Genomic DNA, 14,988 nt, shown 5'->3' on the forward strand with positions numbered 1-14,988 from the left:
GCTTACTTTTAACAACGTCAACTTCAGCCACATTCAGTGAACTCAAGCTCATTACACTTTTTCTGCTGTTACTAAGGACATTTTCAGGAGTAGGGGAGGCGTGGCTTAATATGTGCCTGCAATCCTAGCACTCACGAGGGACAAACAGGAGGATCAAAAATTCAAAGTCGTTCTGGCTACATACTGGGTTCCAGGGCAGCATGAACTATGTGAGACCCTGCCCAGAAAAGAAGTAATACTGTCCGGTGGGCACTCCGTGCACAAGCACACCTCATCGGCGATCTCTGCATACCAGATTCTGTGCTAACGCATGGCCAGGCACTGAACACCATCCTGGAGTTCCCCTCTGTTCCCCGGAATAAAAAGGCGAACAATTCGGGAGACTTCGCTCAACCAAGCTCATTTCCTCTACACCTCATGTTCTGCCTCTCCACCTCATCTTCCTCTTACGAGGAATTGCTGGGAGAGGAATGATTCAGTATGTTCCTTCTTAACACTGTCCTGGTTTTATTGTTGTTATTGTTGTTGTTTTTAATCTTCACCGTACATGAGGTTCTTACAAAGAACCAGCAGCATCCTGGCACACACACGTCTACTTCCACAGACATACTCCCTACACACACACACACACACACACGCACACCACACCATACACACCACTCCTGAAATGTATTTAGTAGCGACCCATCAAAAGATTCCTAAGTTGAATAACTGGGGTTCTGAAGAACCCCTAAATTCTCACGTGCCAGGTCGGCTTGTGGGCTGCCAGTTGGGTAGAAGGTACCCCACCCCTTTCCCATTCTGCTGTTCACTCTTCCACGGTGAACAGAGGCACGGAGTGAGCTGAAGAGGCCCCTTTCTGCCGCGGCTCCCTCCTTTCCTAATGAGAGTGACAGGGAAATTGGATAAAATTGGACTCCCTCAATTCTGAGACACGTGCCATTGAGTCTTAAGACAAGCGGTTTTAGAAAACGTAAAATACTTTGACTGTAAATGGCACTGTACACACAAATGGCACCAGATTAACTAAATGCAATTAGCCGAGACGAAGGCGGTAATCGTGGAAAGATGGATGCAGAGTGGTGCAAAATGGCTCAGTAGGACCTGACATCCAAAGCAGGTGGAAAGCTGCCTTCGCCAGAGACAAAAGCTAAAAGGCTCAGAGGAGGAGAGGGCTAATTGAGAAGATGAAGACCCAGTTCCCGGCCTGCATCTGATAAAGAGTCTGAGAGGGAAGCACCGCCACTTGGTGCACTGGGAACCCAGAAGAGGAGCACATTTCTGGGGTTCACAGCTCCTCTGTCTGCAAGTGACTGGCTCCTCCCGACTCTGGGGCTCCTTTGTTCTCCCAGCCGCTGAGACTGACTGGCAGCCGGCTCTGCCTTAACTAGAAAGAGCCTCCCGCTGCAGGAGAGATCATCCGGGAGAAGTAGGCTTGCCTGGCCTAGGAAAGGCCACAGGAACTTGTTAACGAGGAACAATCTAGATGAGAACACCCCTGCCTGCTAACTCTCACGTTCTCAGGCACTCACAGATACTCACTTTTTTTTTTCTTCTTTTCCTTGTTTGAGACAGGAACTCACTCATGCCAAAGCTATCCTTAAGTTCTGTGTGACTGATGATGACCTTGAACTTCTAATCCTCCTGCCTCTACCTTGGAGTGCTAGGGTTGTAGGCAAGAGCCACCACACCCAGATTTATATGGTGCTGGGGAATGAACCCAAGGCTTCGTGAGTGCTGGACAAACATTGTACGAACCGTGCTACCTCCCCCCCTCCAGCCCTACAGTTTTTAATAATATTATTAGGAAGCTAGACACACTCATGTTCAATGGAATCCCAGTCCTCAGCAGGAGGACCACGAGTTCAAGGCCAGGCCATAGTGAAACCCCTTCTCAAAAACAATAATCATTATATTTGGAACTTTGCAAATTGGATGTTGAGGTATTTCTAAATGATTGCTACTTTGATAAAATGCCCAATTTTGAATATAAAGGAACCCCACTGGGCTTTGTGTTCCTGACTATAGGAATGGATCTGTGTAGCTCTTTATAAACGATTCTAGCTTCTTTCCCTTGTACACAGGATGCTAAGGAAGAGGGTCTGGTGGCTGGTTTTGGGTAGAAAGGCAAAGGCAGGCAGTAAGGGTAAAAGAGAACCCAGTGAGGCCTGGAGGGGTGGGTCTGTTGGCAAAGTGGTTGTCATGAAAACATAAGGACCTGAGTTCAGATCTCCAGTACCCAGGCATGGCCTTGTGCACCTAATTCCACTGTTAGAAGTCGAGACTAGAGGATCTTTGGGGCTGATGGTCAGCCTGTCTAACCTAGTCAGGGATGCAAGGTTCACTGAGAGACCATCTTAAAACAAGGTGAAGTGATTTGGGGGGATGCCCAGCATCTATTTCTGGCCTCCACACACACGTACACACACAAGTACCCATGCCCACACAGAGACTCACCATAATCACAACTCAGGAGGTCAGAGGACTTTCTCTGAGAGATGATACCCATGGGTAGTTGGGACCAAGGCTTCATGTGCAGTAGTCAGCCTGGTGGCAGAAGCGTGGGTCCCATCATCTTTGTTTCCTCCCCTTTGGCATTGCCCACTGTGGTCTTTTCCCAAAGGATCCTGAGGCAGGCACAGACCATGTGTGCTTTTCCCTGAGCTTCTCACTGCTGCTCACGGAGGCAATGCCATTGTCACAAAGAGACACCCAGGTCTCGACAGCTCAGCAGGATGATTGAAACCCCGGAGTACCAGCGTCAGTAGGCACTCAGAGGCCCCTCCCCACAAAGGCAGCGAGCAATGCCCTTAGTGTGTCACCCATGTCTGGAGCAGTGACCTACATCCACTATTCCTTGTGGATCCACTCATTGGCTTTATAAGAGCATCCGTGCAACTCAGGCTGATTGCCCAGTAAGAGAAGGGAACTGCCTACTGGGACACTTACACCGAAACCAGGCCTGAGGACATGCCCACACATGCACAGTAAGAAGGTACCTCGCAGGTCTACAAGCCTGTGAGCCAGCGAAGGGAACACCCCACTGCCCTCTGAGGCCTGAGCATCACCTTACAGCCCCAGTTACATCAGGTGAGGTGAGGGAGTTTGTGATTCCTATTCATAGAGCGGGAAGGTCGTCCAAGAGTTGTGTGTTCAGACCAGGTGGAAGCAAGAGCAAGCACTCCCACTGGGGGTGATTAAAGCAAAGCCGACAGCCAGTGCTCATGGCGCCACAAGCATTGCCATTGCCGAATGGCGTGTTCAAAATGAGTGTCAGAAATGCACGCTTGCTTCTCCTCGGGCCAGAAGCACAGCAGACGGGAGCAGGGTCTCAGGTGACAATCAAGCTCGTGAGTAACAAAAGCGAAAGTGAGAATAAGAATCTTTTTAAAGATGTTCAGGGATTGGTGCAATGGCTCATATAAACAGAGGGTATGAATTCAATCCCCAGAATCCATGTTTAAAAAAAAAAAGGTGCGGGCATGCATGAAGCAGGCCACCCAAACTCTCCTATTGGTAGGGATGTACGTTGTTGACAGCCTGTCTGGTTAGCGCCTGAAGACTTTTGATAGTAAGAAGACAGATGTAAGTTATATACTGGTTCCCTGTGATACCGAGGTCCAGGTAAGAAGTACCCAAACAAGTCTACTCAATGCCTCTTGGAGCAAGACCACCAGTGCCCTGGGGGTTCCCAAGAACTGCATCTATGCCTTCCGCTGGTTGCCTCATTCCTTGGTGTCCAGCCCAGGAAAATGTCTTGGTAGGTAGGACTTGACAGGAAAGAGAGAAAAGAGCTGTAGACCTGTCTGGTCTCCCTGACACAGAGTTTTGTCTCAACAGGAGATGGCAACTTCATCTATTCCCAAGCTGACGAAAATCAGAAGGGCAAAGTAGCCCGGCTGGTGAGCCCCGTGGTGTATTCGCAGAGCTCTGCTCACTGTATGACCTTCTGGTATCACATGTCTGGCTCTCACGTGGGTACACTGAGGGTCAAGCTGCGCTACCAGAAGCCAGAGGAGTACGATCAGCAGGTCTGGATGGTGGTCGGGCACCAAGGAGACCACTGGAAGGAAGGGCGTGTCTTGCTGCACAAATCTCTCAAACTGTATCAGGTATGGACTGGGGCTTTAGGTCACTGGGATGTGGGGAACACTTCCCCACCCTGAGCTGTTGCCTCTGTGATGTTTGTCTTGGTGACATACTCACTGTCTCTTAGATGACAGCAGGGAAAAGGGAAACAAATCTTCATTATGATTTATTTCTGAGATGTCACAGATACCATTCCTGTCATTTAAATCTTTCCTTCCTTTATGAAAAAATGAATGAGAGAAGGGGTTTGAATTATCTCTGCCACTGATAGGGAGGAAAAAAACGGTTCTGTGTCTATACTCAATCTTACGAGTTTAACTTATGCGAAGTCTCATGAGCTGATGCCGAACCATCAACTGGGAGAGGGAGTTTGTAAATGTTGACATTGAAGACAGAGCTTTAAAATATTGTGAAAACCACCTCACTTTTTTTTTTCAGGTGATTTTTGAAGGTGAGATCGGGAAAGGAAACCTTGGTGGGATCGCTGTGGATGACATCAGTATCAACAACCACATTTCTCAGGAGGACTGTACAAGTAAGGATGGGTTGAGGGGCAGGGATGGACGAAGCCTTTGCCCTGGCAGGATTCTTAGCGGGTGACAGAGTTTGTCTTGTCATTTTGAGCAGAAATCAAATGCAGGCAGGGCATAAAGCTGGTCAGTTTATCTTCACTCACTTCCTCCTGTAGCCTAGTCACTTAGAATGCCTGATTGACATCTCGAGGATCCACAGACTGTAACTCAGAAGTCATGCCTGGCATATGGAAACGTTTTGACGGAGAATAGAACACACAGACATCTGGACCATTCCCATATCTGAGTGTGGAAACAAAGCAGTGGGCCTTCGAACATGTTGATAACAGAGAATTTAATTAAGATTACTTTGTCAGTGTATCACAGACACTACCATTCGCGGCTGGATTACAGATTAGCAGATGCTTCCGGCTCTGCCACTGGCTGGTGTGACTTGGCAGGTATCGGTGATGCAGAGATCGACCTAACAGGGTTGATCCACAGACGAAAGTCGGACGGAGAAAGCCAATTCATATTCCCCAGTTCTTGATCCGTAATTACAAATGGCATCACTAATGACGATGTAATAGCACAGTGATTAGTCTTAAGCTCCATTTGCTACACTGAAACTTTTGTTATATATCATTACATAATAGGCTGTTAATTATAACAGAATGAAATAAGCCTGCTGGGCAAATTGAAAACAAAGGAAGTCTATTGGCTGCAATGGGTTTCTGGTCATGTCAAAAACTTACAAGTCTTTTATTCTACAAAACATTGACTGTATGTAATCCTTAAAGGGGCAATAATTTGATACCATTAATTGAAGAAACTGATACAAAGGAAAGCAGTGGATAGGGCTTCATTCTACAGAAGGAAGCCTCTTCGATGCCACCCTAACCAACGGGATCACAAAGTGATACAGTTTAATAATAGTTCAACTGGCATCGTCTTTTCAAATTATTCTTTTCTATGGCTATCTGGCAATTCAAATGTGCATTTTGCATAGTTCCATTACAGTGTGTATAATATTGTACTCCCCTCCCAAGTCGAGATGGAGGAGATGCCCCAGGGATAGAAGAACAAATGCCATGAATGAAAACAAAGGAATAAACTCAGTTCAGGCCAATAGTTCTAACTGGCTTTGTACTATATACAAAGCAATGTGCCAAGTGGTACAGTGAGTTAGATGGACGCTGGTCTTGCAAGTTTCTTCTTTTAATGGCTTTTGCCTACTTAGATAGACCAATAAAGAGGGTTCCAAAAGGGCTGGTTGAGACAGCAAGTGGAACCCCTAAGCTGGGATCCCTAGTAGCCAGGCACAGATGTGTACTAACACATCTGCAATCTCAGCATTGGATAGGCAGAGACCGGTAGATTCCTGGAGCACATAGGCCGGCCAGTCTACCTGAATCAGTGAACTCCAGGTTCAGTGAAAGAGCCTGTCTCAAAAAATTAGTCGAAAGAAATTGAGAAATGACACTTGATGCCAACTTCTGGTCTTCACGTGAATATGTGTATAATTATGTAATTACTTACAAATATATATTATTGAGCAATCTAGTTATGGAGGCTGTGAGTATTAGCTACATATGAGCCGTTCATTTGCACAAATTTGCTAAATTGCCTATGATGTCTTAGATAAGATTTTAAACTTAGGAACACAGGAGGGAACTCAGGACTGTACCAAATCCCAAGGCTCCATTTTTTTCATAGATTTTTATTTTATTTCTTTTTGGTTTTTTGAGACAGGGTTTCCCTGTGTAACAGTCCTAGCTGTCCTGGAACTAGCTCTTGTAGACCAGGCTGGCCTTGAACTCACAGAGATCCACCTGCCTCTGCCTCCCAAGTGCTGGGATTAAAAGCATGCATCACCATCGCCTGGCTATTTTATCTATTTCCGATAAAGTACAGGAAGACGTTTCCTGTCTCAGAGAGTCATTGTGCTATTTCAAAAGACATTTTAGTACACACCAATAGCAGGAGGCAGCTACCAGCACACCGCAGCCTCGTAGTGAGGGGTCTGTTCCCATCTGCGTTTCTCGTTTTCATCAATCTCCCACAGTCCGCATGCCAAACCTGTCCCTCTGCCCTTTGCTGGGTCTTACCAGCATTTCTGAGTCATAGAAAGGGACACTGTGCTATCTGAATCCTACAGAAGCCCAGCACAGGGGTTGGAGGGTTTCTGTGCAGCTTGTGTGTATCATACCTGTTTTATCTCATTGGCCATTTAAACCTCTCTTTCCATTTTCTTTGCCTTGTCAGAACCAACAGACCTAGATAAAAAGAATACAGAAATGAAAATTGGTGAAGCAGGTAAATTGATCTTACTGACCAGCCTGTTTTAATTCCGTGTTTTTTGTTGTTTGTAAATAAACATGTCTGAAATCCTCACACACCAGTGTACCCAGGCAGTGTAGACAAAATGAGACCCTGTGTCTGAGTGAGTGGGTGAGGATGGGATCGTTGTCACAGAGTACTGTATGTCCTTAGCTGCCTTGGGGACTTGGGGGTGACACTGTGAGGCTGCACTCCCAGGAGGAAGTCTACCCAGTCCCTCCCTGCCGGAGCTTTTTCACTGAGACACAACCACAAAAAAGAAAGTTGTACAAACTATTCATGTAGTCATTTGAAGCCAACAAATCCTTGTGTTTCTTGGCCTCCCAGGTAGGATCTTGAGGAAAGCTGAGAGCCCAGCTTCTCTGAGCATCTTGTCCTGTTTCATTCCCCTGGCCCTACAGTCTGGGGGTGACATTGATGATGGACTTTACTAAGGGACTGCTTTACCCGCCAAGCAGTAGAGACCCATGATTTTAGACCCTCCAAGCGGTCCCACGGGGCAAGCTTCCTCCCGTTTGACAGACAACAGGACTGATACATGAGAAACACAGCCAATTAGGGGTAGCCTTGAGTGTTAGGTTAGCTGTAAAATGTGCGGTTTGAGTTAGCACCTCCTCTGTGCTCAGACATAAGACACAGTATCAGAGCGAGGTCCCAGCAGTCTCCAAACTGCCTGACCAGCACTGCTCACTGCTAGCAGGGACAGCAAAGCACCATTGCCATCTATTGTCATTGGAAATGTCGTCCGGCTATTTGTACAGACAGCACGGACTGACAGAAACAGTGAACACGGCTCTGTGCTGCTGGAGATATTAACACATTACCAGGTCCACACAGCCGTAAAGTTTATTAGAAGTTGTTTCAAAACAATCTTCCATCGAGGGAGAGAGCATTAATATGCCCCAAAGCTTGTTTTCCCTTGTTTAGGGACTCGCATCTCATATTTTTAGTTTTCGCTGATTGGAGTCTCAGTTGATCAGGGCACCATTAAGTAAACACCGCACAAGCTGCCCATTAGCATTTCAGTCCTGCTCCTAGCTCCAGGTAATTAGGCTCAAAGCTCCCATGCTAATAACTTCTCATGTTCCACTCTAAAGCAAACACATCCCTGGTGACTCCTTTGCAGAGCAGTGTGACTGTCTCCAGCAACGCCATCAGGGCGGCGAAGTCGCGGCTTATTAAATGGCCCCTATTTGGCACAGCACAGACACTGTTTCTTAGTTGGGGCCACAGCCCTTTCTGCATGATAGCAGTAGGGATTTGTTTATTCAGGAAAAAAATGTCTCTCTCTCAGTATTGTTAGATAGTCTGGGGCTTAAGGGTGTTCCTGGCTTTCTGTGTGAAAACCCACGGGGACACTAAGAACAACATCCTATAGGGCACGGTACTGGGCCTGCCTGCAAGGTCAGGCAGAAGACAGGTTTAGATCCACCTGCCAAATGCAGTAGAGAATCGTGTGGCCAATATTTGACAAAACTTTATGCCTGCACATCTGAGGCTAGGGATGTAGCTCAGCTGCCAGAATGCTTACCCACAATGCACAAAGCTTTGGGTTTAATCTATAGCTTTATATGTATTAGATGCAGCAGTGCATACCAACAATCCCAACATCAAGGGAAAGGAGGCAGGAGGATTGGCAATGCAAGGTCATCCAGGTCCAATCTGGGCTTTTGAAACCCTGACTTATCATAATTAACTTTCTGGAATGAGAAGTATAAACATATCTATCACTCTACAGTGATTTAAACTAGGTTGTGACCTCAGTGTCTAACCTCCAAATTCCAGCACCCTCTCCTCCCTCCTCATACATTGCCACATGCAACGGCTCCTAGATCCTTCCTTTCTTTCCTGGTTTTCTGTCTACTCACATGTGGCCACTCAGTGTTCACAAGTTAATCTTGTCTCCTTCCTTAGGGAGCACCCCAGGATATGAAGGGGAAGGGGAAGGTGACAAGAACATCTCCAGGAAGCCAGGCAACGTGCTAAAGACCCTGGACCCCATCCTCATCACCATCATAGCCATGAGTGCCCTGGGGGTACTCCTGGGTGCAGTCTGTGGAGTTGTTCTGTATTGCGCCTGTTGGCACAACGGCATGTCAGAAAGAAACCTGTCCGCCCTGGAGAACTATAACTTTGAACTTGTGGATGGTGTGAAATTGAAAAAGGACAAACTGAACCCACAGAGTAATTACTCAGAGGCATGAAGGCTCGGAGCTGGAGGGAGCGTGGGAGGACTGAGGTGGGAGGACGGCGGAGGTGCAGGGACTCTGCGGCTCCGCTTTCACTGGGAAGGGCGTCCACGACGCCAAGCCAGGCTTTTCTCAGGAGCTTCAATGAGCGTCACCTACAGACGCAAGCAGGTGACTGGTAACAACCGGAATCACATACAGCCGGCTTTCTTCTCTTGGTTTCACTGGGATAATCAGAAGCCAGTTGAGACCAAGTGTGACTGATTTCATGGTTCATCCTCTTTCCCCGCTTTTTCCTCTCTCTTCTTACCCTGTGATGGATTCTTCTCGGAAACTGCAAAATCCAAGATGCTGGCACCAGGCATTGTTCGGTGGGCCCTTTGGATGGACATGCGACCTGTACCCCAGTGCCCAGAGCATATTAGCATAACCACGTTTCAGGGGACGCCGACATCCACCTTTGCGTCGCTACCCGTAGGGAGCGCAGGGGCGAGAAAAGAATTGGACTATTTTGTCTGCAAAGTACTGTGGCCTCAGTACCCTTATAGCGTGTCAGCTCTGTTTACCAAGCAATACCGACAGATTTTCTTGATGTTTTACAGTGTTGTACCGAATCTCGTGTTTGTGACCTCCATTCAGAATACCATAACATGCAGCCACCAAACTGCTGGCACCCGGGTGTCCCGCTGATGACCACCACAAAAGTCTTCGGCACTGGCTAGTCTTCGTCCTCTCAAGTGCCTTTTTGTTTGTACTGGTTCCTTGTGTCCCGTGGATGACCCACTCTGTTTCTGGTGAAAACCCTTCTTTTTCAATCAGACCTGGTGGCCCACTGACTAAGAAGAAAGTATATTTTAGTGTGCTACGCCGACCCGGGGAAGGCAAGGGCTCCGAAGACCTGGCAACGTGGCTTAATCGTTCTGCTTTTTTCTGAAGTTCAATGTCATGTCTCTTGACCCTTTGTAGAAAGCTGCAATGTTCTCTCTCGTTGTTCTTTCCTACGGAATGTATTTTCAGATGTAAACTCTTGGCTCTTTCTCTCTCCCTCCCTCCTTTTTTTCTCTCTTAGAATCGAAGCATTTGCCACTGACCAGAATGAACCTTGCAGCTTTAACCAGCTGGCGATGGCGAACCATTTTACTAGACTTTATGTTTTAAGATAATTAAGTAAGGGGAATTCCTAACTTTGTCCTCCAAAGTCTAACTTTGGATCTCTTGTTAACTGGTTTAAGTGACAGTATCTTTTTTCCTTAAGCCATGTGCCCATCCATTCTGATTAGACTGATGTTTGATATGAATGTTTTTGTCTACCGGAAGTTGTAAGTTGAAAGAGAAAGGAATACCAGCAGGCTTTCAGATGAGATCCACAGGGAACAGTGAATATAACCCCCAAGTCTAAAGGACATGAAACATTTTACATCCAGATATACGAAATGACCCCTGAGAACCTTCCTGTTTTGTTATTGAGTCAGAGGAGGGGAATGGAAAGAACCGTTCATTTAAGAAATAAACAATAAACCTGATGCCTGAGGCAAGGCTATTTAAGACCAGGCAGAAGGGGTACATAAAATCAAAACCAATGTTTAGAGTAAGCCATTCAGCAGAAACCCTGAAAAAATAAATTTTAATGAATGCTTCTAGAAACTTCCAATGGCTCATAAAGCAAAGGCTGGCAAGGCATAACCCTCAAAGAGGTAGCTATCTTAACCCAAAGCAGCTTCTGGCTGGTGGATTCTGTCTTGCTGAGCTGAATGTAAGAACTCTGAATTCTTCCTTCCCTGTGTGGCTGTAGGTCTCAGTTGTGTTTCTTGGAGATCACGTTTGCTTCCTGGACGAATGGTCTGTTCACTTTGGTTTAATGAGATTGAGAATGTCTTTTTTCCAGGAAAGTATTGATCACTTTAAAAAAAAAAAAAGACTATGTTTCTATTCCCAGGGGCATCTATTCACTTGTTACAATCATCCTGGGAGGAAAGCATTAAGTGAGACTTTGTTACTAAGGCAACAGACTTGACCCTCGTCCTCAGCCAAGGAAAAATGATACTGCAACTTTAAATTTTAAAGTACCTTGCACTGATAAATATATTTAAAAGTTATATGTTTATAAAGTTATTAATTTGTAAAGGCAGTGTTACAAAATGTTCAGTTTATATTGTTTTAGATTGTTTCGTAATTTTTAAAGGTGTAAAATAACATATTTTTTCTTTATTGAAATCTATAAGACTTTCTGTAGTAAGATGTCTCATTTTCTGGTATATTATTGCTTCATGTTTTGTACCCTCATAAAATTTTGTGCAAATTTTTTTTACAGAAATTTTTATTTTCTATGATGATATGTATGACACTTGTAAATTGTTCTTTCAAAATGAACAGCGAAGCCTTAACTTGAAATGACATTTGTATTCTCTGAGTAGCATAAAAAAAAAAACCACTTAGAATGAACTGTAACTTAAGCTCCAAACTACACATTCCAAAGAAGCCGTTGAATTAAACATTTTCATAGAAATCCCAAACCTGATGGCTGTTATTCCACTAGCTCTGTTCTTGCTAAAGATGTTGGGGTCAGTCCACCTTCTGGTACCTGCCAAGGTTTAAGTTATCTCTTCAAAATAAGCTCAAAGTGGACAGAGAACAAGGAGACTCTTCCCAGAGCGGGAATCCGAAACCAGGTTTTCTGGGGGTGAGTGAGGCAGAACTGGCCTCCAAGTGGACATTTTTCCCCCACCCAAATTATATTGACTTGGATATCCATGTGGTAAAGTTGGCTTTGTGATACTGACAGATTACTATTGGCAAGTCTTCATTCTGTAGGAAGCAGGTAAATTTATATACTGATTATGTACTACATTTAGGAAAAGGGGAAACTGAGCATAATGTTACAATTTTCTCAGAAAATTAGGAAACAACCTTCCTCAAGACCCAGCAATACCACTTTTGGGTATATATTCAAAGAATGCTCAACCATGCCACAAGGACATATGCTCAACTATGTTCATAGCATCATTGTTTGTCATATCCAGAACCTGGAAACAACCTAAATGCTCCTTTACTGAAGAATGGATAAGGAAAATGTTGTATATTTACACAATGTAACACAGCAGGAAAAAAAAAAACGACATCTTGAATTTTTCAGGTAAATGGATGGAACTAGAAAACATCATTTTGAGTGAGGTAACCCAGACCCAGAAAGACAATTATCACATGTACTCACCCATAAGTGGTTTTTAAACATAAAACAAAGAAAACCAGCCTACAAATCACAATCCCAGAGAACCTAGACAACAATGAAGACACTAAGAGAGACTTACATAGATCTAATCTACATGGGGAGTAGAAAAAGACAAAATCTTCTGAGTAAATTGGGAGCATGGGAACCTTGGGAGAGGGCTGAAGAGGAGGAGAGAGGCAGGGAGGGGAGCAGAGAAAAATGTAGAGCTCAATAAAAATAAATTAAAACAAAACAAAAAGCTTGTCAAAACAGAACTGCTAGAACCCAGCCCCCGCTCTGCAGGCAAGGGGTTACTTCTCTGTCCACCTCCAATGGCAGAAAACCTCAGTCCAGAAAGCACTGGGGCACGGGATCTCACTCCCCTGCTGCTATCCCTGCTGCTCTGGGCAGTGAGTCAACTTTCTCCACTTCCTGCTTTCCTGGATCATGAAACCATCCCCCAGAACTCAACCAAGAATACAGAAAGTCCCCTGCTGTGTGTGTTTTCAGGTCTTTACCTAGAAAGGAGATAAAACTATACTCATTTTACTAAGGTTAAATCCTACTGATGTTCAGGGGCAGTCACAGAAAACATGGGGCATGCCAGCAAGCTGTTTATCAGAATTAACCTAAATAAATTATATTTATTCTACGTTGTTCTGTTTTGTTTTTGAGCTGGGGGCTCATGTAGCCCAGGCTAGCCTCACACTCATTATGTAGCTTTGAACTTCCGATCCTCCTGCCTCTACCTCTGGGGTTATGAGAGGTGTATGCCAAATTGATACAGTGCTAAAGATGGCACACAGGACTGCATGCATGCTAGGCAAGCACTGTGCTGACTGGTTCTGCAGGCAGAGCTGAGCATAGCAATAGTGCTGAGAAAGCCGTAAGTCCTAGATAAGAGCGCAGGAACACCAACACTGTAGGGCAGCCAGGGGCTGGAGCTGCCCCCAGAAAGGGGCCACCAACCCATAGTGCTCATGTTCAAACAATCAGCCAGAAACAAAGGTAAGCTTCTGGGCCATCGAAATCACTGCCAGGTCTCAGGGCCCGGCTCAAAATCTCATCTGATACCGGAATGGCTGCCAAGTGAAAGGCGTCCTACAGAATCTTAGAAGAAAGATCAAAGCCCAGGCAGTCTAATAAAGGCTTCCTTCCCATCATTGAAGATGCTGCCCCCCTTCCCTTTCTCATTCCCTCACACTTCAAGCAAGATGAGTAAGAAGAGAGTGGCAAGCAAGCCCCTGTATCGTCAGGCAGGAAACTTCAGCAAACAGAGAAAGTAAGAAAACAGGGTGGTCAAGAAAAAGGAGGATAGGGTTGGAGACCTGGCTCTGTGGTTTAGAATACTTGCTGCTTGTGGTGGTTTGAATAAGAATGGAGAATGGCCCCCATGGGCTCCTATGTTTGGATGCTTAGTCATCAAGGAGGGGCACTATTTGAAAACCAGCAGAGGAATATGAGATGTGGCCTTGCTGGTGGAAGTATGTCATGGGGGCGAGTCCCCTGTCATGGCCTTTCCACACCAGGGCCAGTGTCTCTCTCAGCTTACAGGTCAGGATGTAACTCTCAGCCACTTCTCCAGCACCATGTCTGCTTGTGCATGGCCACGCTGTCCCCATGATGATAACTGAGAGTCCCAGTTAAATCCTTTCTTTTATAAGAGTTGTCTTGGTCATAGTGTCTCTTCACAGCAATAAACACTGGCAAAGAAACAGCTCTTCCAGAGGATCGTAGTCCACTCAGCCACCACTAACTCCAACTCCAGTTCCCCAGACCCAGTTCCCTTTCCTGAACTCCTCCAACACCGGGCACGTACATAGAGCACATGAGTACGTGAAGGCAAAACACTCATACATAAAAAATTAATTAATTAATCTTTTTTAAAAGAACGCATAAATCAAGACACACATGAGAAACAAAAACTTAAAATCAGACAACAGAATAAGAGGAAGTGACAAAAATAGGCTTGAGATAAATTCAGGAGACAGACCAGCAGTATTGCAGGTTTAACAAATAACTTAGGAACAAGCAAAAATAGTGCTGAAAATAGAATTGTTGATACAAGGGGATGGTAAGAGATAATTATGATAACCACAGGTTAAAAAGGGAAGCAGGACAGGGGGCCTGAGCTCTGTTGAAAGAGCTCTGGGGTGTGATTGCCCAGAACTGCATAAACTGAGCCACGTGAGCGATGCCTATGATCCTAGCACCTGGGAAGTGGGTGCAGCAAGATCAAGAATTCAAAGCTGTCTTCAGTTACATACCAAGTTCAAGGCCAGCATGAGATACACAAAGCCTTGTCTTGAAAACAAAACTTAGATTAGGTCTTTGATGAGGACCCTAGTTCTTTCCTTCCGGTCTCCCTGGACTTAACTTCCACTGTAGCCTAACTATGGGATTCCTTTCTCCCAGCCCACCCCCACTCTCTGGGAACACCCAGGGTCCTTCTAGCCCAGCGCCATTCCTTCCTCCATGGAGCCTCCGGATGAGCACGGCTGAACTTCTGAACTCTCCCCAGTGAATGCTGTTCCCATCCCAGAGGCAACTCTAGGAAACCAGACTCCACACCAGCTTCCTTTAGAGTGCTTCATACTTCAATCCACAGAAACACTTTCTACGAGGGAGCCCTAGCAGCCACACTGAACTG

At 45.6% G+C, this 14,988-nt stretch overlaps 1 protein-coding gene across 5 annotated transcripts in view; it reads left to right on the forward strand.

Moving 5' to 3' along the window:
- Nrp1 (neuropilin 1) overlaps positions 1 to 11,643 on the forward strand; it is a 136,981-nt gene extending 125,338 nt beyond the window's left edge. For 3 of the 5 annotated variants that reach the window (XM_075977739.1, XM_075977738.1, XM_075977740.1), the window contains 4 exons: positions 3,841 to 4,112; positions 4,528 to 4,624; positions 6,867 to 6,917; positions 8,856 to 11,643. In XM_075977739.1, coding sequence (XP_075833854.1) covers positions 3,841 to 4,112; positions 4,528 to 4,624; positions 6,867 to 6,917; positions 8,856 to 9,145 — 710 coding nt within the window. In that variant the 3' untranslated portion in view covers positions 9,146 to 11,643. The remainder of the gene's footprint in view (positions 1 to 3,840; positions 4,113 to 4,527; positions 4,625 to 6,866; positions 6,918 to 8,855) is intronic. The other 2 variants (XM_075977741.1, XM_075977742.1) reach the window with 1 other exon arrangement.
- Positions 11,644 to 14,988: the final 3,345 nt, after the last annotated feature.

Source organism: Microtus pennsylvanicus, chromosome 6 (genome assembly GCF_037038515.1).
Source record: "Microtus pennsylvanicus isolate mMicPen1 chromosome 6, mMicPen1.hap1, whole genome shotgun sequence".
Lineage (NCBI taxonomy): Eukaryota > Metazoa > Chordata > Mammalia > Rodentia > Cricetidae > Microtus > Microtus pennsylvanicus.